At 43.6% G+C, this 21,440-nt stretch overlaps 1 protein-coding gene and 1 non-coding gene across 2 annotated transcripts; one reads left to right on the top strand and one right to left on the bottom strand.

Moving 5' to 3' along the window:
• Positions 1 to 6,908: 6,908 nt before the first annotated feature.
• Positions 6,909 to 11,500, bottom strand: LOC148834158 (E3 ubiquitin-protein ligase TRIM69-like). The gene is made up of 5 exons (XM_088916716.1): positions 11,041 to 11,500; positions 9,968 to 9,988; positions 8,683 to 8,700; positions 7,624 to 7,650; positions 6,909 to 7,493 (listed from the first exon to the last, which is right to left on the bottom strand). Exons 1-5 carry the CDS (start codon positions 11,306 to 11,308, stop codon positions 6,952 to 6,954), a joined length of 876 nt encoding a protein of 291 aa, XP_088772842.1. The 5' UTR covers positions 11,309 to 11,500; the 3' UTR covers positions 6,909 to 6,951.
• A 9,565-nt stretch (positions 11,501 to 21,065) lies between these two features.
• On the top strand, positions 21,066 to 21,138 carry trnat-cgu (transfer RNA threonine (anticodon CGU)). Its single transcript has one exon. It is a non-coding gene; the product is annotated as a tRNA-Thr (tRNA).
• Positions 21,139 to 21,440: the final 302 nt, after the last annotated feature.

Raw genomic sequence — 21,440 nt, 5'->3', positions numbered from 1 at the left:
TTGCATGAGTTTACTTTCACTATTAGGAATCAGCAGAACAACGAGGAGTTTTCACAAGGATTCACAACACACTGAACACATTCATCGATGCAGAAAACAATGTGTACATAAAAGAATTCAAGGTAAATACATGAGAGTCTGCTTGGATAAATACAGCAGCTTATCACATGAGAATTATCGAGCTATAGCGAGTAAGAAGAAATTATTCATAAAACAGGGATAATACATATAGTACATATATGTATAATACATAAGATCAATTACACTAGCTGTGCACAGGGTGTTGACTGCTTAGTAGTCAAGTTAAAGAATTTAATAGCGGGGAGTCCAACCGTATTGCTGCTGACATCACGCAGCGTGCCAGTAATAGCTACTGTAGCTGCTGCAGGCTAGACCTTGGGCAGAATTCTGTCTTTACATACTGGTTCACTCCCAAACTTGGAGCTTCAGAAAAAAGTCAGAGAGTTTAGACAACAAGTGTGGCCATCAAGTGTGGTTCTTTTGTCATTCAGCCAACTTGGTTCAGCCGAGAAACGGGGGAAAGTTAGAGGTGATGCACAGCTTTTTAACTGGGGAAAATACAGCTGGTGGTACTGTAGGTGTTTGGTGATTGGTCAAGAAGCTACTGGGTGGTGTAGCATCTCATCTCAAGTGGTGCTTGATACAGAGAGGCCATTCCATTTGGTTCACATTTAAGGTGTTTTTCTAGCTGATTGAGTGTCCTGATAAGGAACAACTCCCAAAGCTGAGACACATCAGCCACCCTAATAAATGGTCATCTCTGGCACCTTACTGTCTGGGAGATTCCAAGGGAGAGACTCATCCCAAGTTGTTTACAACCCCAAGGTCAGAGTGCATGGTTACTCATCCTCCACCTAGATCAGCCAATCAGGAACTGGTAGGGCAGGGTAACAACGTGGGTCTCGAATGCCCACGGAACTTTCAACCACTGAACGACCGTATTTCCTCCAAGTAAAACAGGCAGCGCAGGGCTTCTCCAGGCTCCTCCTGGACATTCTCAGACTCAGCTCAGACAATCACGTAACGGCCAGTGTTATGATTTGCTCAATCAAATTCAATCTTGGATCGCCTTCTGGGTGAGCTATGAGCGATGGGGTGGTTAACGTCACATGCTCCTCTTCTGAGAACAGTGGAATCAAGTGGGTTGGGAATTGTGCCATGGCTACACTGGCTACAGTGGCACTAAGCTCCCTTAACAGGTCTTGTGTCAACATTCTGGCCTGTTGCACACAAGCGTAAACCCACTGTATAACACCAACAATCATGTCCACTAGGTGGGGGATAAGATTCAACCCTGTTGCATAGGAAGTCGCCTGTAGGGTTTTCCCTAGGCTTTCCAGCTTTTGCTGCTGTCGATACAGTCTGTCACTACCCTCTGGCATCTCTGACACCTGCCTTCTTGGGGCAGTCAGGGTGAGAGTGCCAGTAGCACACAAACCTACCAGAAATAGCAAACGCACAACAGTGGTGGCAGCAATCAGTCCTCCCAAAAGACTTTTAGGGTGGCTGATCCTAGTCATCTCCTGACTGACTGTCACCTTTCTAAGCTGGCGCAGCGTGTACATGGTGTCTTTCTCAGTATGCCATGTGGCATCTTGGGCACCAACATCCTGGAAATCTGGGGAAATCTGACGCAGCTGCTGATGCTGCTCCTCCATTTCCAGGGCATCTGCTTTTCCGATCTGTTCATGCCTGTGCTCTAGGAACCCCGCTGGGGGTGGTGCAGAGGTAGAACATGCCTGACCCTTGGCTGAGTGGTCATCTGGAGCACCTGAGTGATCTGGGTTTGTCACCCCATTCTCACTGTTCAGGTCCACCCTGCACACCTCCTGATTGAGGAATCCCTCTATCGGCATGTTTACAGTCGTTCGCTGGGCGTGGGTGTAGTGCACCTGCTCGCTCCCCCCTTCCCTCGCTAGGGGTTCAGGGAGCTGCCCCGGCACTGGGATAGCTAGTTCACGGTCTTTGAACTCGCTATCACTCACCAAGCGGGGATTCTGACACCCCCCTTTGCTGTGTTCTGCACTGGCAGGCAGGTGACTTGACCATCCAGCTCCAGTATGGCTGAACCACTGTTGGTCAGACTCAGACTGACAGACTGAGCTGGTGGCTGTAAGAAAACCGGCTCGGCTTTCATTCCCTGTCCCTTCTTGGGGACTGGGTGTGTTGGAAACCCTGCCGTCGGGGCAGGAACAATCAGGTCCATCTCACTCACTACCTGGTAGTTCTGAGAAATTATGTTACCTGACTGCAGGTTCCCTGGGTCACAGCAGAGGGGATCGGCATCTGGGATCAGGTGTGTCCACAGCGCAGTAGTCCCAGTGTCCAGCTGGACCTCCTGTCTAACCTGTGAATGTTGCACCAGGGGCACCTGGCGGTGGCCCTGTGACTGCTGCTCAAGCAGATCCTCACTAATAGAGGAGTTCTCAGGGCTAAGGGTGAGGGCTACATCACCAACCTGCTCTCCTGCCATCTGGATCCCTCCCACCACTGCGGGGTGGTGGTCCTGACCCCACTTGGGTGCCAGGGTGCACAGGGAAAGCTCCTTTTCATCGCCAGGTGGGGAGATCCGCTCCTCTTTAGGGATGTAAAAGGGGTGTGCTTTACCTGGTGGATCAGGTGGCTGCTCGGAGCACCGCTCCTGTGGCAGGGAGGCTGTTGTGACCTCAGCCGGGACACAACTTCCCTGTATATCCGGGGAACAAGAAAATATTTGTATTTCTTGTCCAGAGGGAACAGAAGGAATCTCCACATAGGCTTCTGTGTTCGGTGGACACTCTGGGAGCACAGTCTGCCTCTTGGCCCCACTTTCCTTCTGTACAGAAGGCTTAGGAGCCTTGACCTGGTTCCACACTTTGCCTTTCTGGTGATCCACCAAAGGTTCCTCTCTGAGTCGCATGCCTTTTTCTTTTTCTACCCATTTGAGCTTGCCATATAAACCTGATGACATCAAACACCTTTCAACCTCAGTGTCAATCAGTGTCTCACTGTGTAAGACATCTCCCATGGCAACCTTGAGGTAAAAGCCTCTAGCTTTTCCTCTCTGATTTAACTTCTCCAGAAAATGTCCTGGAGCCTGCCTGCTCTGTGACTTCAGGGGTGGAGTCAGCACTTGCTTGGGAGTGGCTGACCTCATCCAGACAGGAACCCTTCCGCTCAATCAGATAGACTGAGGGAGGGAGAGGGGGCGGGTCTCCGCCTCCTCCAGTGGAGAGGGGTTTGGCCCGCACTCCTGAGGTGGAGAGTTCTAGCTCATTCACGTTTCCGGCAGCCTTGGGGAGCGGTTGCCCCTGTCCAAATAAAGCCTGTTCAAGCCTGGTCAGGCGGCTATTGACTCCTTATGTTCAGCCTTTCTCTAGCTCTTCCTCTCCCCCGGTGTTCTCATGGCGTTTAGGACGCTGGGTGCGGTCCTGTGTGTCTGCTTTAGAACGGGGCTTAGCCAGCTCAGGAGCCTGTGGTCCTTCAAGCAGGAGGGAGTTAACCCTGCTGGCTCTGACGGCGAACACAGTCGCTTTAACAGCTTTTTGCTCAGAGCGACTTTGGGCATCACACTCCCAGGCTTTCTGCACGAATCTCCTAATATCAGTCATTTTCATGGTCTGTGCATCTGTATGCATTAAGATCATCTTTCTGACTGATGGGTGGAGATTGGCAATGAATAAACCCTTGAAATTTGCGTTCTCTTCGCAACCCTCATCATTTCGCCCTGCAAAATAAGTTTGTCTACTGTAAGTCTCTCGTAATATTCGCGGGGGGACTCGGCTCTCTCGTGCTTAATGTTAAGGGCGGTGGCAATCGCGGCAGCCGGGTCAATAAACGCACTGTTTTCTTCATCTGCCTAGCCATCCTCTCATGTACAGCTCTGCTGGTAGTTTTCCTGACCAGAAACACTTTCTCCTGTTCTGTGGCGTTTGGCAGGTACTGCAGGGTATACCTGAGGTCCTGAATATAACTCTCGATATTATTCTCTGACACTGCGGGGTCAAGTCTCTCTACAGTATGTCCTTCGCTAGCCATCTCAGCGAGTGGAGGTTTCTTTTTCTAGCTTCTATGCTGATGGAGAGATGGCGGAGATCGTGGTTGGGGGTACTACACCTTAATTGACTCAGCTCTCTACCCCACACTGTCCCGTTTACAGATGCCGGCCGGGAGAGCTCTCTCTCAGGCGGAACCCTTAACACCCGGCTAACCGAGCGCTCCAGACTGCTTGATGGCGAGGAACGCCTGCGTTGCATCCAGCTCCTGTCTAAGCGAGTTTTTATCTTCACTGACACGCAACAAGTCCTTGCGCATTTTATGGTTACGTTCGTATTAACTCTCCAATTCCCTTTCTTTTTCATGCAGGCGAGCTTCTAGCCTTCTCTGAGTTCTCTCAACGACAGCTTTCTCAATACTGTGCCAGTGGTCAGACTTGTCGCTGCTAGGGAGAGTGCTTATTAGCAACTCTAATTCAGACCTTTTAACAACCATCGTTAAACCTAAGAGTATTACTTTTAGATACGAAATCACAGTTCTACCACAGAAAACCACAAGATCAAATATGCAATCAACCCGGTAGGTCGCAAAAGATCACAGAAAATCAAGCACTGCTTAAAGAGCAAGGGGAACTTTTTTTCTTTTTCAGCACACTCCGTATTGTCGTGCGGGAAAACCCGCGGCGTTTTCTTTTGTTGATTTATTCCTCTCGGTCGTCTTATTTCGCTCTAAGCCATCCTCACACGGGGCGCCAATAACTGTAGGGATTTGTGCATTTACTGCTACAATTAATAATTGTCCCAGCAAATGCACAAACCCCTACAGTTATTGGTGCCTCGTGAGAGAACGCCTACAGTGGAGTGTGTCCCCATTCCCATCAGGTATCTGATTGGTTGGTAATCTTCTTGGACAATTGTCCATGGCCTGTGACTTTTAAGATTGTGTCCAGCCCAGATGACTATGGCTCTCTGCTGGACATCCAGGAGCTAGAAGTGGACATCCATCTTAGGGAGTATGAACAACTGGATCTGGATTGTCCTAGGAAAGACCCTTATCCAGAAGACAAACTCATCTCCCTCACTTCCCACATACAAAGACCATTAGATCATCCTGCGACTGAGATCACAGAGAGGTTCCTCTTTAGCTACATTCCTGTGACAGGCGACAGGCTGTAGGTCAGGGCACGCAAACCTTACGAGAAATCTTTAATAACACTTAACCTAGGTGCAATAATAGGCCTTCTCCCTCTACCTGCAATGTATACATATATTGTTTTGCATTTTAATAACAATTTATAGGTGCTGTATTGTACTTATTTTGATAGAAGTCTCTGCTTTTGCTGTCAAGACAATTCTGAAGACTTGGTCTGGAAAATGGAAGTAGAAGAACTGTTGAACGACCTTGGTTTTTCTCTGCAGTTCAGAGATAATTACAAAGGCAGAGGGACGTGCTTTAGCTCACACAAGAAGCACGGAGGTGAGGTGTCAGTTTCTAAAACCCTTCGTGTTTCTGTTTCACCTGTCATATCTTCAGTTCGCTTTCGTCTTTGTTACAGCCTTTCCTTATTAACCACAAGCTTGCTCGGTCCTTACCAATAAACCACATGACTAAGGTGGAAAACAACAGTACATTTTTATGAACATTTATGTTTAATAATTTATTGAGGTGCACCTATTAATAACACACAAGTACTATAAAGAAGAAAACACAAATATGAAACATAAAACAAAACAAAAAGGTAAAAGTTAATTTAATTTAATAAAAGTCAATAATTAACTATTTCCTGTCTCATGGGCTTTGCAAAAACAGCTTTACCAAAAACCTCAACACACGTTTAACTCACAAAGCATGGATCAAAGAGGTTGCACACAAAAAAAATTGAAAATATGCCACATACAGCAAAAAATAATGAACACAAGAAGCCCATTAGAAGCATATGAGACTGAAAAATGCTCATCTAAACACTTGGAAAGAGAATAACTAAACCTAGAGAAAAAAGAGATCAACAGCACAGGAAGTGAGAAACAAACAGAACTGAAACTTACAAGAGGGCATGTTCAGCGTGAACACACACATGCTGCTGCCTCCAGATATGTTCATCGTCTTTTAAACTTCAACTAAAAATAATTTGGTGGCTTTTAGCGGAAGGCAACAGAACAAAATGTGGTGCCAATGCTGAACAAATTATTTCTTTAAGAAAGAAACCCATTTCATTCAGAAACATGTTTTTAACACATAACAGATAAAAATGTATTTGTTACCAATTGCTACAGGTATCTTGTAGAGCAGGGGCATTTCCAGAATAAAGGGATAAGCAGCATGGGGGTGCAGTGGTCAGCATTGCTGCCTTTCATTGCTGGGGTCTGGCGTTCAGTTGCAGACCTGGGGAGCTGTCTGCATGTATTATTCCACAAATAGACCTGAGGTCACCGATCATAAGCTCACTTACTGTACATCTACTGAGTGGACAATCTCTAAACAATTAGAGAAAGTGCATTCATTGAGGTTGTTTCTATTGTCTTACTGTATGTCCAACATTATGTGAACATAATTTGATTACTGAAAGGCAGCAGAGCAGGCAGGATAAAATACAGACAATGAACTGCGCGTTTGAAAAAACATCATTTATTTTTGATGAATATTTTTACAGCCTTCTCTTTTTTGATAAGTAACTTTTATAGTATAATGATTTTCATTAAAAATCTCTGGCTACCAGCTATATTACTGATCTAAATGTCATTTTTGTAACTCTCACAGGGTATTCTGATGATTGTAATGCTTGATGTTAAAGGAAGTTAGAAATCAGTGGAAATAGAGCTCAAGTAACAAAACTGATGGCGCTGTTATTTTAGTTTTTGCTTGATCAACGAACAACACAAAATAATCTGATTTTAATATGATTTCAAAAGACACAGCAGTTATTATACATGCTGCCCCTCCCACAGATATTGTGTGTCACTCAGGGGGGCTGACAGGAGTGATGATCAGTGGGGCTGAGTTTTTACCCCCATCATTGGTACAGGGGCTGAAGAAAGGGTAGAGCTTCTCCCTGAAGGTGTCATAAAAGATGAACATGTGGGACCTGGCCTCCACGTTGTAGAAGGAGACCTGCCCCTCCTCGTAATCCACGTACACCCCCACCTTCCGGGGCTTCTGGGCCAGCCGGAGGTCAACAGGGAAAGTGGAATTTGCTGTGTACGTCCCACCCCTCAGCCACACAGTCCAGAAGCCAGCCTCAGGGCACAGTGTGATCTGCCCCTTCCTTTTGATGGACTCTCTGACAACTCCTAAAGTCCAGGCGGACTTATTTTTCACCTTCACCTCCCAGTTGTGTCGACCTGAGGTGATCCCATCCTTTCCCAGGACATCAACACAGGAAGTAAATCTCTCTGGATTGTCAGGAAGATCCTGTCGTATGTCACCATGTCTGACTTGTTTGCCATCCTCAGACAGGATGAGATGGGGATGAGCTGTTCTGGGGTCCAGAGTCACGTCCACTATGGACAAGAAAGGAGACGAATGAGAAGAGCTGATGATGAACACTGTAAGGTAATCCCAGTGCACTGAACCTGTACTTTGTATATTTTAATGAGATTGACGAATGCTTGAGAAACCAAACAGTCTCACCTGCATTCCTGCGTGCCCTCTCAAATTCTGTAAAGAGAAAGAAATGATAGTTTCAGAAAAAAAATGTAACAAGATTTAAGTATGTGTCCAGCTGGAGATAAAAACAGGTTGTCTTCGCTGCTGTCTGTGTTGAGATCAGGTGTGTGAACAGGTGTGTCTTCACTGCTGTCTGTGTTGAGATCAGGTGTGCAGCAGGGTGATCTTGTGTGTCAGGGGGTGTGTCCAGCTGGAGAAAGTGCTGTTTGATGCTGCTCCTCCCACAGTGGAGTTTGAACTGCTCTCTGTCCCTGAGCCTCAGCTCTGCCTCAGTGCTTCACAGTCACAAGCTCTGGAACAGAGAAAGGGCTCAGACTCCTTTGAGAAGTGCTATGACCTCAGTATACAAGCAGGATCCTGACTTCAAGGTCTTGCTTCAGAGAGCCCCTTCTCATAAAACAACAAGCCGGAGGAGCAGGTGCCTCCATAGAAAGAGCAGACCTGACTCCCAGGAAACAACATGCTGCAGACAGACAAATCAAGACTTGTGGTGACACTATACTGTATAAAAGCATCAGTGAGAGTCAGTGAAGATCCTGACTCTCTGTGGTCATTAAAAATCCCAGGGTGTTTCTCGAAAAGAGTAGGGGTGTTACCCTGGCGTCCTGGCCAAATTTCCCCCTGGCCTTTACCAGTCATGGCCTCCTAATAATCCCCAGCTCTGAACTGGCTTCATCACACTGTTCTCCTCCCCACTGAGAGCTGGTGTGTGTGAGCAGCCTGGTGCATCATCCAGGTGGGGCTGTTTGCTCGTCAGTGAGAGTACAATCTCAAATCGTTACAGCAGACAAAGAAGCAGAATCTGAGAAATCTATTCACTAGGACAGCGGCTGATGTCACAGCGCATAAGAAGATCTCTGGAATTTAAGGGAACAATAAAACGCAGACAAATTTTCAAATATGAAATTGCATTAGATTCTAATCAGTGCAGCATCTAAAGAAATATGTATTAAGTAACTCACTTAGTAGAACACAACCAAGAGTACCTTTTTGGCTCTGTACTACGAAACATAGTTTCCTTACCTTCAGGTCTGGATCTTTCTATAAAAATAAGAAAAAAGGTATCAGAGAACTGGGATATGCTTTTTTCCTCACCCTGTGCTGGCAGGGAGATGGCAGTGAGCTCCCTTTCATTAGCTCACATCACATTCAGCCTGTAAATACTGATCTTCTAGTGATTCTGAGCCCTGAGATTCCAACAGCACAGGCACACACCACTGTTGTCAGTACTGACACTACTGCACTTCTACTGTCACTACTATTGTCGCTTCTCTTGTCACTGCTACTGTTAGGGCTACTGTTTCTGCTACTGTCACTACTACTGTAACTAAAGCTGTCACTATTGTTGTCACTACTACTGTATCACTACTGCACATCTATTGTCACTACTGCTCTCACTAATACTGTCACTATTAATGTCTCTCCTGCCATCAATACTGTCCCTTTTGCAGTTACTACTGCTGTCAGTACTACCACTTTATACTACCATTGTCTCCACTGCATTTATTACTACAGTCACTGCTGTCACTACTGTCACTAATACTGTCACTTCTACTGTGAATACTGCTGTCACTACTGCATTACTATCACTCCTGCAGTCACTACTGCACTACTATTGTCTCTACACCTGTTCCTGCTACTGTCACTACAGCACTGCTACATTGCAATAATACTGCTGTCATGGCAGTAGTGAAAACAGTGTGATATATGTATTATTACTTTAGATTATGAAAAAGACCAACACAGAAATTAACTAGTACTGAAGATTTTTATTTTCTTGATTATCCTATGCTGTATAATTGAGGATAAATCTTTTTCTTACTGTGTTTTTCTGTGTTGTTTTTTCTTCATTTTCTTCAATAAAAAACTTAACAGAATTTGTTATTTTAAGTAGTCATTATATAGCAGTATAACTATTTGAATTATTATTCAGAACATATTTTCAGATTAATAAGAAATGTATTTATAGTTGATTAATATTTCACTCAGCAGGGGAATCTCTGGTATAGAGATGATGTTGTCCTGATCACTTATAGATCTTAGTTGCCAGCAGTTGACTCTGGTCATCATACTAATTACACAGTGATTTTAGATCATTTTAATTTTATCCACATAATCACAGGTAAACCATCTGAAAAATAAAACCTCTGTATTTTAGTAGTTTCTGAGCTGGTAATAAGGCCGGCAAGGTGGAGCAGTGGTTAGCATTGATCCCTTCCAGCACTGAGTGCATTGTGTGTCTCTACCCAGTTACTCTACTCTTTCAGGAATCTTGTAAATGAAGTTCTGAAACACTTTGGCTACTCACCCAGGTCCACAGCAAGCCGGCCTGCAGGCAAAATAGAGGAAAGCATGTGTTGGACGGGTTTTAATATTAATTTAAACTGAGATTCTTGTTTAATGTACATACAGTTTGAATGCTAGACTGCTTGAGTTCACATGTGTAAGTCCCTACTTATATTCAAAATCTTGAAAAACATCTCACTTTTATGTGTTTAACTGGTGGCGTTATTCATTGTGACATTCTATACAAAGTTTCAATTAAGTGTAGATTCAAAGGAAACAGCAGATATGATGTCATGCAAGTACAAGAAAAAATAATGTTATTGTCACACCTTTCAGTATTGTATAAGCTGAGCTTCACATACAATATGTGTACAAAAGAATCTAGCATGTATCCGTTTAAACCTACTGACTTGTCAGGAGAAAAATAGCAATTTAAAAGCACAAAGACACACAAACTACTTCCACAGCAGTCTTGGAAGATCATCTGCTGGGGAAACACAAAAGTCAAAAGTCAAAATCTCCTACTTTAGCAATACAGCAGCGATATTCCCTGCTTTCTCTTCAGAGGAATGGTATGGTACATATAAAATATTATAGTTTATGCTTATTTCAAAACTATTCAGGGAAAGAAATATACATTACATTATAACGTCAGTGGAAAAAAATAAACACAATAAAATATATCAGTGCTAAAAACTGTAATTGTTCTGATGATGTGTTGCCTGATCTACCTGACTTCACTAGTGCATACAGCAGGCCTGCTGTACAGTGTCCTTGCAAGATTTATTATAGATCAAGACCTGCAGTATTACTCAAATTACTACTTCTGTCATGGCTACCACTGCTGCACTAATACCGTCACTAACCTCTGCAGTCACTATTGTTGTCACTATAACTACCACTGTCATTGCAGAGATGTATTTATAAAATACAAATGAACACCTTTCATTTGTTTTTCTTTCATGCATAGATCACGGTGCATATAATACAATGGACATATACAGTATATCATGTTACATACTGTAGATTTTAACTATACTGTGATGTAGAAAACCAAAACATGAATCTGATTTTAAAATGACCTTTAGAACTTACCACGTTCCATCTTGCTTTCCAGATCTGAAGCGATTTTGTTTTCGTGAATGCCACGCAGAATTGTAATTGTCTCATTAACTGCGCCATTTTCCTCAAAGACAGCAATCAGACGTCTTGCCAGGTCTGTCGTATCATAGTTGACGACTTCTGCTCTAGGGAACTGGCCATCTTTTCCCATATCAATGAGCTTCTCCTTGAATCTCTTCAACCTGTCTGAATCCAGACTGTCCAGGCTGTGGATGATCCGGTCCTTGATGGTTGAGCTCATTTTCTATAAATCTCTTCTCCAATTCTTCTGTGGATATTTATAGTACGATGAAGCCAAATGCTTTGTAAAAAAGTTAAACTACTCTCTTCAATACCAATGAAAGGAAAACTGAGGTGATTTAAAGCAAGCTGATACGATACAGTGTTAAGAAATGTTTGTCTTCTGTCTTCTTATCTCGTCACTCCTTCAGAGTTCTTCTCTGTGGCTTTGACTTGCTGACGTCACTCTTCAAACCTGCTGTTTCACAAGTGTGTCTTGGGGCGGGATCTTGGGTACCTTTTTTCTGCCATGATGTACTTAAAAATAAAATGTTTACTTACCTAAAATAACTTCCTAAATTCAATGATTGTTTTTTCAACATTAAGAACATGATAAACAGATTTTTTTAATGTTTCCATTTCTTTGCATGCCATTAAACAAGAATCACTTAATTCCTTACAATGATAAACAATAGTCTTTTTTTTTCCAGTGAAATAAAGTACAATAAGAACAAAACAAGTGTTAACTGTTACAAAGTCCAACAGTGTGTCCAACCCCTTGTAATGCATTAGAGACCACCAACTCTACTGTTCCTGATTACTTATGAAATGGCTCAAATTCTAGAAGAAGAAATACAACCTCAGTCTAGTTTCTATTTTAATACGTGTTAACATATAGACTGGAATATTGTTAATCCTCCAAAACACAGGAAAGTGTATGAAGGAAATTTTGCCCTTTTTATGATTTGCTCAGCAGTTATTCCTCCACTGGAAGGTGTAAGAATTTGAAACACAATTACAAGATTTGCCGTTGAAAACTCAAAAGCACTGCTGTTTCCTTGCTGTAGCTCGAAAGAGCATTGATAGAAGGGACCCTTCATACACTGCCATCCCAATGGGCCTCCAGGGCTCAGACACCAGTGAGCAGTTCTCACAATTAATGTACCTCTGACATTTATCACTGTTGGAGTGATCTGGGGTGAACTGTGGCTGATTGGGCTCAGAGACCAGTGAACAGGCATGGGCTTGTCCAGGCTGTACAAGAGGAAAGTGACAGTATCCCACAAGACAGCACCAGCAACCTGGAGCAGAGCAGGAGTTCCAGGCAGACAGTGTGAGTGAATTTATCAGTGACCACACACCCACACTGCTGACCTGTGACCTTTACAGGAAATACTTCTTGATCAACCCAGCTGATTGCAATTTTTAATCAGTTAGTGGATTTCAATTCTGTCAGAACACCTCTTTTAAAACAGATTGCTGGAACAATCAAGTGTGAATTTACAGTATAGCACTTGTAAATGATGTTTCTTTGGATGCTTAGAATACACAGTAGTTCACTGGACAACTGCAACGTGTAAATATTTTCCTTTGCATTGTAAACCTATTTTAATCTCTGCATGTAAAGCCAATTTTGAAGACTGGATCTGGAAAATGAAAGTAGAATTGATGACAGACATTTTTTCTCTTCAGTACAGAGATAATATTGTAGACAGAGGGGCATGCTTTAGCTCATACAAGAAGCACAGAGGTGAGATGTCACTATATGAAACCTTTATTGTGTCTGTTTCAGTTGTGGCTTTTGGTGTCTGAACTTAATTTCAGAGAGCTATGTAGAAAGTAAAACCTCAATACAGAGATCAGTCAGAACACAAATTAAATAGCAAAGACAGCAGGAGGGGATGGCAGGGCCTGCAGCAGGTTACAGACTACAAGGGCAAGGAGGTGTCTCTTGAGGAAGACCCAGAGCTCCCAGACACATTCTGTGGTAGATGTGAGGTTCTACACAGCATTGCCTTCAGTAAATGTTAAACATACCTCTATAACCCTCTTCACCTCACTTCATCCAGATGGGGACTACATGTTGGTGGTGGTGGAGGGGTGACCCCATTTCCACATCATCTGCAACACATCATGTGCAGATCAGCTGGTACCCATCTTCAATAATTTATTTAATGTCACTGTAGCAGTCCTGTTATTTTAGGTCTGCTATTATTATACAAAAATCAGGTGCAAAATACCTAAATAATTACAGGCCAGTGGCTCTCATATCAGGCATTATGAAAGAATCCAAGCAATTCAAGTATTCACCCCCCACCCACAGAGTTAATACTTGGTAGGACCACCTTTGGCAGAAATGACAGCTGTGAGTCTCTTTTGGTAAGTCTCTGTCAGCGTTGCACATCTTGACACTGGAATATTTGCCCATCCTTCTTGGCACAATTGCTCAAGCTCCATCAAGTCGGATGGGGACTGTTTGTGAACAGCAATTTTGAAGTCATTCCACAGATGCTCAATTGAATTGAGGTCTGGGCTTTGATTGGGCCACTCCAGGACATTTTTCAATTTTTCAATTTTGGTCTCATCAGACCATAGAATCTTCCTCCAAATTGTTGAGTCTCTCACATGCCTTTGAGCAAACTCCAGCCGAGATGTGATATGCGTTTTCGTCAACAGAGGCTTTCTTCTTGCCACCCTTTATGAAGCCAGATGTATGAAGTGTGTGTGCTATTGTTGTCTCATGCACAGATTCTCCCATCTCTGTCATGGAGGACTGTAACTCCTTTAGAGTTGCCGTAGGCCTCTGGGTGGCCTCTCTTACTACGGCTCTGCTTGACCGGACACTCAGTTTTGGAGGACGACCAGTTCTGGACAGATTCTCAGTTGTTCCATATTTTCTCACCTTTTTAATGATGGACTTCACTGTGCTTCGAGGTATGTTTTTTTAATGCCTTGGAAATGTTCTTATATCCTTGCCCTGACTGGTATTTTTCAAGAACCAAGCATTCTGCTTGGATGTTCCTTGGTCTTCATGGTGTAGTGTTTCCTTGGAAAAGCACTAAGTGGGGAAGCTCCCAGACACAGGTGTAGTTATTCTGAAATCATGTGAAGCACCTCCAGGTGGACTCCAGGTGGACTCCAGTCAAGTAATTCTGTGACTTGGAGAAGAGAGCTGGTTACTTCAGAGGTAATTTAGGTGTGTCAAAGCAAGAGGGTAAATACTTATGCATTCAATTATTTTCTGTTTTTTTTGTTTGATTAATTTAGTAAAATGTCTGGATTTTCCTTTCACTTTGACATTATCAATTTGACATTATCAATTTCCCTTCAGGATCAATAAAGTCTTATCTATCTATCATAGAGTACTTTGTGCTGATGAGTGGCAAAAACTCTCAGTTAAATACATCATGGTTCCATGCTGTAACACAATAAAATGTGAAAATGTCCAAGGGGGGTGAATACTTTTGCAAGGTACTGTAGAACAGAGCTGGTGTGGAATAGAAACCACTTAATGTAGGTAAACTTCTGGTTCACAGCTCCCTTGACCGAACTCAGCAATCATCCCCACCAGTCACCCCTGTAACAGGACTTACTGCATCACCTGCAAATACATATCTAACAACACACTCATTTAGGGCCCCTCAGGTCAATTCCAGAACTCCCAGATGACATCCTGTACCTCCAGCAACCTCATTTACTGTTTCTACGTTGGGCAAACCAGAAGGAGACTAGGAGACCGCTTCAGAGAACACGTCCGGGCTGTGAAGACTAAAGATCTCTCCAAGCCCATAGTTTCTCATTTCACCTCAGACGGCCATGATCACGCTGATCTCTCTGTCTCTGTTCTCAAAGAAGGGCTTCTCACCTCCCACAGCAGAAGGACAACAGAAACTAAACTCATCCTGAAACTCGGTTCACACCGTCCCCCTTCTCTTAATGACCGACTTATTTCTGTGTGATCTTCTCTGTTCTCATGCAGGGTTTGACTTCACACCTTTCTTCACCCTTCTGCACTTCGCCTCTCTGCCCCTCCTGCCTCCTCCTCCCCCCTCCCAGCTTTTGTTCTTTTGTGCTATCTAATCTTTGCTCTCTGCCCTTTCTCACACCTGAAGAAGGCCTCACAGCCGAAACGTTGTGTTTTCTCTCTTCTCTTTTCAACCTGGAATAAACCTATTACTTGTTCCCTTGCAGAGTACGCCTGCTGACGCAGCTCCCCACCTGAGCTAACTTCACCTGTGCTTTTTTCTTCTCCAGACCTCTCCCACCTGGCTCTTTTGCCCCCCTCTCTTCTATCTTTTTATCTCACCGTTCTGGAGTTGTGCCCCGATCTGCTCTAACGAGGTTGCCATTATGTTTTTTTCTTTGCAATGCACTGTTGTCCGTTTGCCAACGTTTCCTGCCGCTTTGCCTTGTGAAACAACCAACTGGGGCTTAAATATGGTAAAACGTCCATTTTGAAACCTTAAAATCACTTTAATTTGAGATACGAATGATCGGTTTCTCTGCTCCACGTACGATCCGAGTACGCTGGACTTAGTGACATAGCTCTGAAGCATCCATCATGTTCCCAACAACCTACACTTGTGAGCTTGGATTTTCGGCACTTGTTGGACTGAAAACAAAGTAGAGTAATCGGCGGAAAGTGGAGCCGGACATGAGACAGAAGTTGTCCAGCTTGGATCCTGATATCACTTCTCTGGTTGCTCAACAAAAGCAGCTCCATTCTTCACACTGACTTTTTAAGTAATAAAAACATTTGCAGAAAATGCAGCTTTGTTGGTAAAAGATGAGTATTTTCATCAAATTTAATTCAATATTAGTTGTTTTTAGTACATTAATGGGTGATGATTTTTACGGGGTAAGAAGTGGACGTAGGCATAGGTGGTCCACCGCATCTGTGACTTGGTGTAAGTGGTCCGCGGACTAGAACTTTGAGAACCACTGATCTAGTGTATAATTGGGAGATCTTTTTCTTACTGCTTTTTTCGGCATTGTTTTTTTCTTCATTTTCTTCTTGAAAAATAACAGTGGTATATGGATATAGTGGAAATAAAAGTTAAATTAACAGCAAACATTCTTTTACAGAAATGTGTCACGGATGTCGGAAGGGCTAGCCGTGGAATTGGAGGAGAGCAAAAAAGACCTTATGCGTAGCGGCGAGACGGGGATGAACCCGGGCTCAGGAGGTCGGACGATGTCGGGAAGAAACCTATGCCCTCAGGCTGCGGACAGGAGCGACCTGGTGCTAGGCGGGTCTCAGGACATCCGAACCCCATTGCTGAGCGAGGAGCAGAGCAGAAACAGGAAGTAAATAGGCCACACAACAAGACACACCGGCAAGACATGAATAATCACAGGGACTAGGAACAGGACAGAAGTACAGTGCCCTCTAGGTGTACAGGGCGTGACAAAATGATTATTATATAACAGTAAAACTATCTGAACTATTGTTTAGAACACAGTTGCTGAATAAAAGAAATATATTTGTAGTTGCTTAATACTTCACTCAACAGAAGAATCTCTGGTATGAAGGTCATGTTGTTCTTATCTGCTCATCATATTACTACATAGTAATTAAAGGAATTTTAATTTCATAACCATATTGGATCCTAGTAAGCTATGTTCCCTCTAAGCTGTGCGCATGTGCGCGTGCACACAGGATATGAAATCAGCGCACGTAGGAAATTGAACTGCGCACAAAAAATTAAATCCCCCCCTCCCCCCAAAATATGATGATGATAAAACAAACACAGTTGTCAATTGAAAAATGCAAAATTGACCACATGAGACTGAGCGAGGCCCAACTTGGCCGTGTGCATTATTTTTGCCACTCGATCATCGATATCTCTGCTCTCGTTGTCTCGTACCTCACTGCTCATGCTCACTCCACACTCTCTCTGTGACTGGGCTCATCGAATCGCTGTCCCGGTCTTCTGTGTCTCTATGTTTCACAACAAACAGCCTTGTCCTTTTCCCGTTTGCACAGTGTGCATCGTTGAACGTTGATATCGTAGAAACGTAGACTATTTGTTTTTAAATTGTTATTGCTCACGTAAGAGTTTATTTTACTAAAAAAAATATTGATTCTTCTTGTTATAAGTTCAATGGAGGGGGTATAATTCAACTTAAAAATAAAAGATAAAGACACTGAGGATCATCAGATTTTGGCCCAGAGATATTAACAAGTGCTACTGTCGCTGTGGCAATAACACCATTAACTATAACATACTGTATCTCTCCCCTTTATTTTTTCACTGCTGTTGGGCTGATATGAAAATCTGCCTGCTCACTAAAATAGCTAAACCTCTTGAATGAGATGCAAAAGAGGAGAAAAACACTTGTCCCGACCACTGAAATCCCAAACTAGTGTGCTCCTCATTAGTTATATGGATCTGTTTTAAAAATATATATATATAAAGCCTGCCTTCTGAGTCTTCAAGTAACATACGATCTTTTTACACATTCATAACATTAATATTCAAGTACCAATACACTGGAGATGTAATTTTACTTCCATAAGACTCTCCACAGAAATGAAAGAACAAATGATTTCCATGGCTACAGAGTAATATAGCAATACCCCCAACAATAACTAAAAATAGTGGTATTTTTATATTACTCTAATTCCTAACACATTAAATAGACACAAATAACGGGCTCTTTTTTTGATCAATATCGTAATAAGCCAAATCACGAATATGTACGCGGACGCTTCCTAGATCATAAAATCATCCTGGAGAGTTTTGTGGAGGGGACGGATTTCGAGGGGACACGGAATTGGAGACGACAGCGGAGGTCAGCAATGTAATAGCGACTGTTCGCCGAACATAACGTGCTCTGCAGTCGAAGCTGTTTCTTTTTTCTTCGGTGGCGTTTTCCCTAACCAGAGGTATTTTCATTAGGAGTTCGTTACATTTCATAGCCAGTTAAATCCTTTAAAGGATAACATAACGGCTCCGTAACCGGAAGTCCGAAAAATACATGTGCTCTTTATTTATTGCACTGTAACAACGTACATCGACCACGGTCTTATGTGCTGTAAAATGCCATTAATTAACATTGACTATGATCATTTCAGGCCAGCACGATGGTGCAGTATTCGGCAACGCTGCCTCACAGTGCTAGGGTCCTGGGTTCAATTCCTGTGGTACTATCTGTGTGCAGTTTGATTTTTTTCCCCCCGTGTTGACGTGGGTTTCCTCCAGGTGCTCCGGAGTCCAAAGACACGCTGTCAGGTTAAATGGCAATTAACCCTGGTGAGAGTGTGTGTGTCCTGTGATGGACTGGTGTCCTGTCCAGGGTGTGTGAGAGTGTGCGTCTGTGTGTGTCCTGTGATGGACTGGCGTCCTGTCCAGGGTGTGTGAGAGTGTGTGTCTGTATGTGTCCTGTGATGGACTGGTGTGCTGTTCAGAGTGTGTGTGTGTGTGTGTGTGTGTGTGTGTCCTGTGATGGTCTGGCGTCCTGTCCAGGGTGTGTGAGAGTGTGCGTCTGTGTGTGTCCTGTGATGGACTGGCGTCCTGTCCAGGGTGTGTGAGAGTGTGCGTCTGTGTGTGTCCTGTGATGGACTGGCGTCCTGTCCAGGGTGTACCCTGCCATTTGACCATTGCATACTGGGAAAGGCTCTGGCTCCCCCACAACTGAATTGGATAAAGTGGTTAGAAAATGTATTGGGCTGTATTGTATAATGGTAGATAATTATACTGTAAGATACTATGTATTACTGAGGATGTTGCACATGTTCAATTCCACCCTCACAGTTTGTAGCACATCTGGTGCAGTAAAGATGTGGTGTCATTTCTGCACAAGCTCTAGAAACTCGAGGGAGAAATGACATGCAGATAAGTCCTGAAGTGATGCCCATTGGTCAAAACAAAACTGAGAATGAAGTTTCAGGATTCTGTTAGAACACTGCACAGCTTTTCCAGTAGGATTAAATAGGAACTAACAATCTCACAACCTGCTTTATTGTAGTCTTTTCAGGGCTGAAATAAACATGTGGTTCACTTTTTATCGGGGAGAACATTACGTTAGCTCTACTACACAGTGTGCACGACATAGGTCTGCCCAGCAGGGGGCAGCATGAGCACATCTTTGATCCAAACCTGTGTGAGCTTTTAAGTTCAAGTTCACATTTATTTGTCATTCCAGCCATATACAAGTCTACAGCGGAACGAAATATCGCTCCTCCTGGTCCACAGTGCAAATACAGACAGGACACTGACATAGTAAATACATAATACAATATACACAATTTTAATGACTAAATTTGACAGAATTTACTCCACACTTAATACTCCACACTTAGTACAGAAGACAAACTCTTTCACAGGCCCTTCTTATAATGCATTTCAATTCAATTCAATGTATTTTTTATATAGCGCCTTTCACAACAGCGTTGCCCCAAGGCACTTAACAAAGCTGTGTGACAATACATGACATTGCAGTACAGAAAGAGAAAAAGCCAGACGACAACGGAGGAGAGGAACCAAAAACTCCTCAGTAAGGAGAAAGAAAACCTCTGGGGATCCAAGGTCAACTGGCTGCCCAACCCCTCTGGGCATGCTAGCATTATACAATTCTAAAAAAGTACTAAATGTGGAGTATTAAGTCTTCCATCATGTCTTGTGTATGTCAGTACTCCATGCAGATCGCTGTAGACCAGTAAATTCCTCCTAAACGATAGCTATATCCACGGTGTCCCTCTTGGATCCATGGCAGTGATGCAGCATCCAACTCAGGTGGTGCCCAGCTCAGGCACCATCCGGACATGAGGGGAGGAGAACAGGATAGTCTGGTCAGAACAGATGTATCTACCTGGTGGGCCAACACACAGACACACAATGGCACCAGCAGCCATGGCTGCAGCAGGCTATGATGTAAGGTGTGAGTAGGCTAGGCTGAAGTCATAGGTTTTCGGTCTGGATGTACAGTAAATCCTGAGATTGACTCGGCATCCCGTACGCAGGCTGGCGGACTGTTCCATAAACTAGGGGCCCTGCAGCTAAAGGCTTTACCGCCAGCTGTGTTTTTAGGAATATGTGGGATAAGAAGATGTGTTCTGTGATCTAAGTGGGCGACTTGGATAATCAGCTCCATTAAATAGACAGGTGCCTGACCTCTGAGAGCCTTATAAGTAAGTAAAATAATTTTGAAGATGCATTTGGAAAATACCACTTTGCTTAGACATGAACTTAGACATATACCTTTCTGCTGATGAAACAGTGTTTCTAAAGCAGTAAATAGGTGGCAAACTGAGACTCCCAGTCTAGCATTTTTTTGTAGTTATACAGTACAGTGTAGTGTTATAGTATAGAGTAGTATAGTGTGTATTGTATAGTGTAAAATATTTTTTATAGATTATATTTTGTTGTATAGTACATCTAATTATTTGTAAGAGTTCTGCATTGCTTTATGATGGAATAAAAGAGAATAGTATCCAGCAAGAAATCAAATGTTTTATTAATTATAAGTATTGTGTTTTTACATGGTAGCGCTGGGGACCCTGGGTTCAATCCCAGACCTGGGGAGCTGTCTGAGAGAGAGAGTAGAGGAGTTTATTGCCATATGTTCACACGTACATTGGAATTCTTAATCACACTGATCTCCTGAGATATACACAGTGCAACAGACAACACCACACAATGTAGACAACAGGAACAATAAATATGTTGTGGAAAAATAAATATGTGAGACAAAAAAAACATGGCAGACCATGCACAAAGTGCGTAGTGCGTAGTGCAGATGTGTATTAAGGCCCTGCAGTGAGCTGTGGAGGACGCGCACTGCAGTGGGATAGCAGCTGTTCTGGAGTCCAGTGGATCTTGTTTGAACAGCACGGTACCGCTTGCCAGAGCGCAGGGGTGAGAGCAGTTTGTTCCGGATGGCTGGGATCCTAAATGACGGATTGGGATTTATTGTGACAGCGGATGGTGTGGATCTCGCCGATCTGATGGGAAACCACATCGTGTGGGTTCAGACTGCAGCTCGGCCAGCATCCAGCCTCGTTAGCGCAGTAGGTAGCGCGTCAGTCTCGTAATCTGAAGGTCGGGAGTTCGATCCTCACACGGGGCAGGAGCTTTTGGGTTTTAGACAGATTTTGACTCATTCGTGTTCTTCTCTTCCACGCCGAAATCGAGACCGCTTGCCTTTGTGGCCAGAATGGTTGGGATCATGAATGATGGATTGGGCTTGCTTCCCACAGCAGAAGGTGTGCCCCTGATGTGAGTGTGTGCCTGTCCTGTGATGGACTGATGTCCTGTCCAGGGTGTACCCTGCCTTGTGCCCAGCTCCTCCACAACCCTGTGCTGGATACAGCGGTTACTGAAAGTGAATGAGAGGGAAGTGGAACCGAACTGTATTTATGGAGGAAACCA

The sequence above is a fragment of the Atractosteus spatula genome, chromosome 5 (assembly GCF_055471065.1).
Source record: "Atractosteus spatula isolate fAtrSpa1 chromosome 5, fAtrSpa1.hap1, whole genome shotgun sequence".
NCBI classification, from domain to species: Eukaryota; Metazoa; Chordata; class Actinopteri; order Semionotiformes; family Lepisosteidae; genus Atractosteus; species Atractosteus spatula.
Note: the sequence above shows the minus strand (reverse complement) of the source record. Positions and strands in the feature narration are given on the sequence as shown.

Excerpts from the sequence above, each read along its gene's own strand:
- LOC148834158 (XM_088916716.1), bottom strand. The coding sequence starts at position 11,308 with ATGAGCTCAACCATCAAGGACCGGATCATCCACAGCCTGGACAGTCTG. Across the intron at positions 9,989-11,040 it reads GGAAAGCAAGATGGAACGTG|GCCGGCTTGCTGTGGACCTG; the intron begins GTAAGTTCTAAA and ends TTTTGCCTGCAG. Across the intron at positions 7,494-7,623 it reads GAGGGCACGCAGGAATGCAG|TGGACGTGACTCTGGACCCC; the intron begins GTGAGACTGTTT and ends TCTTGTCCATAG.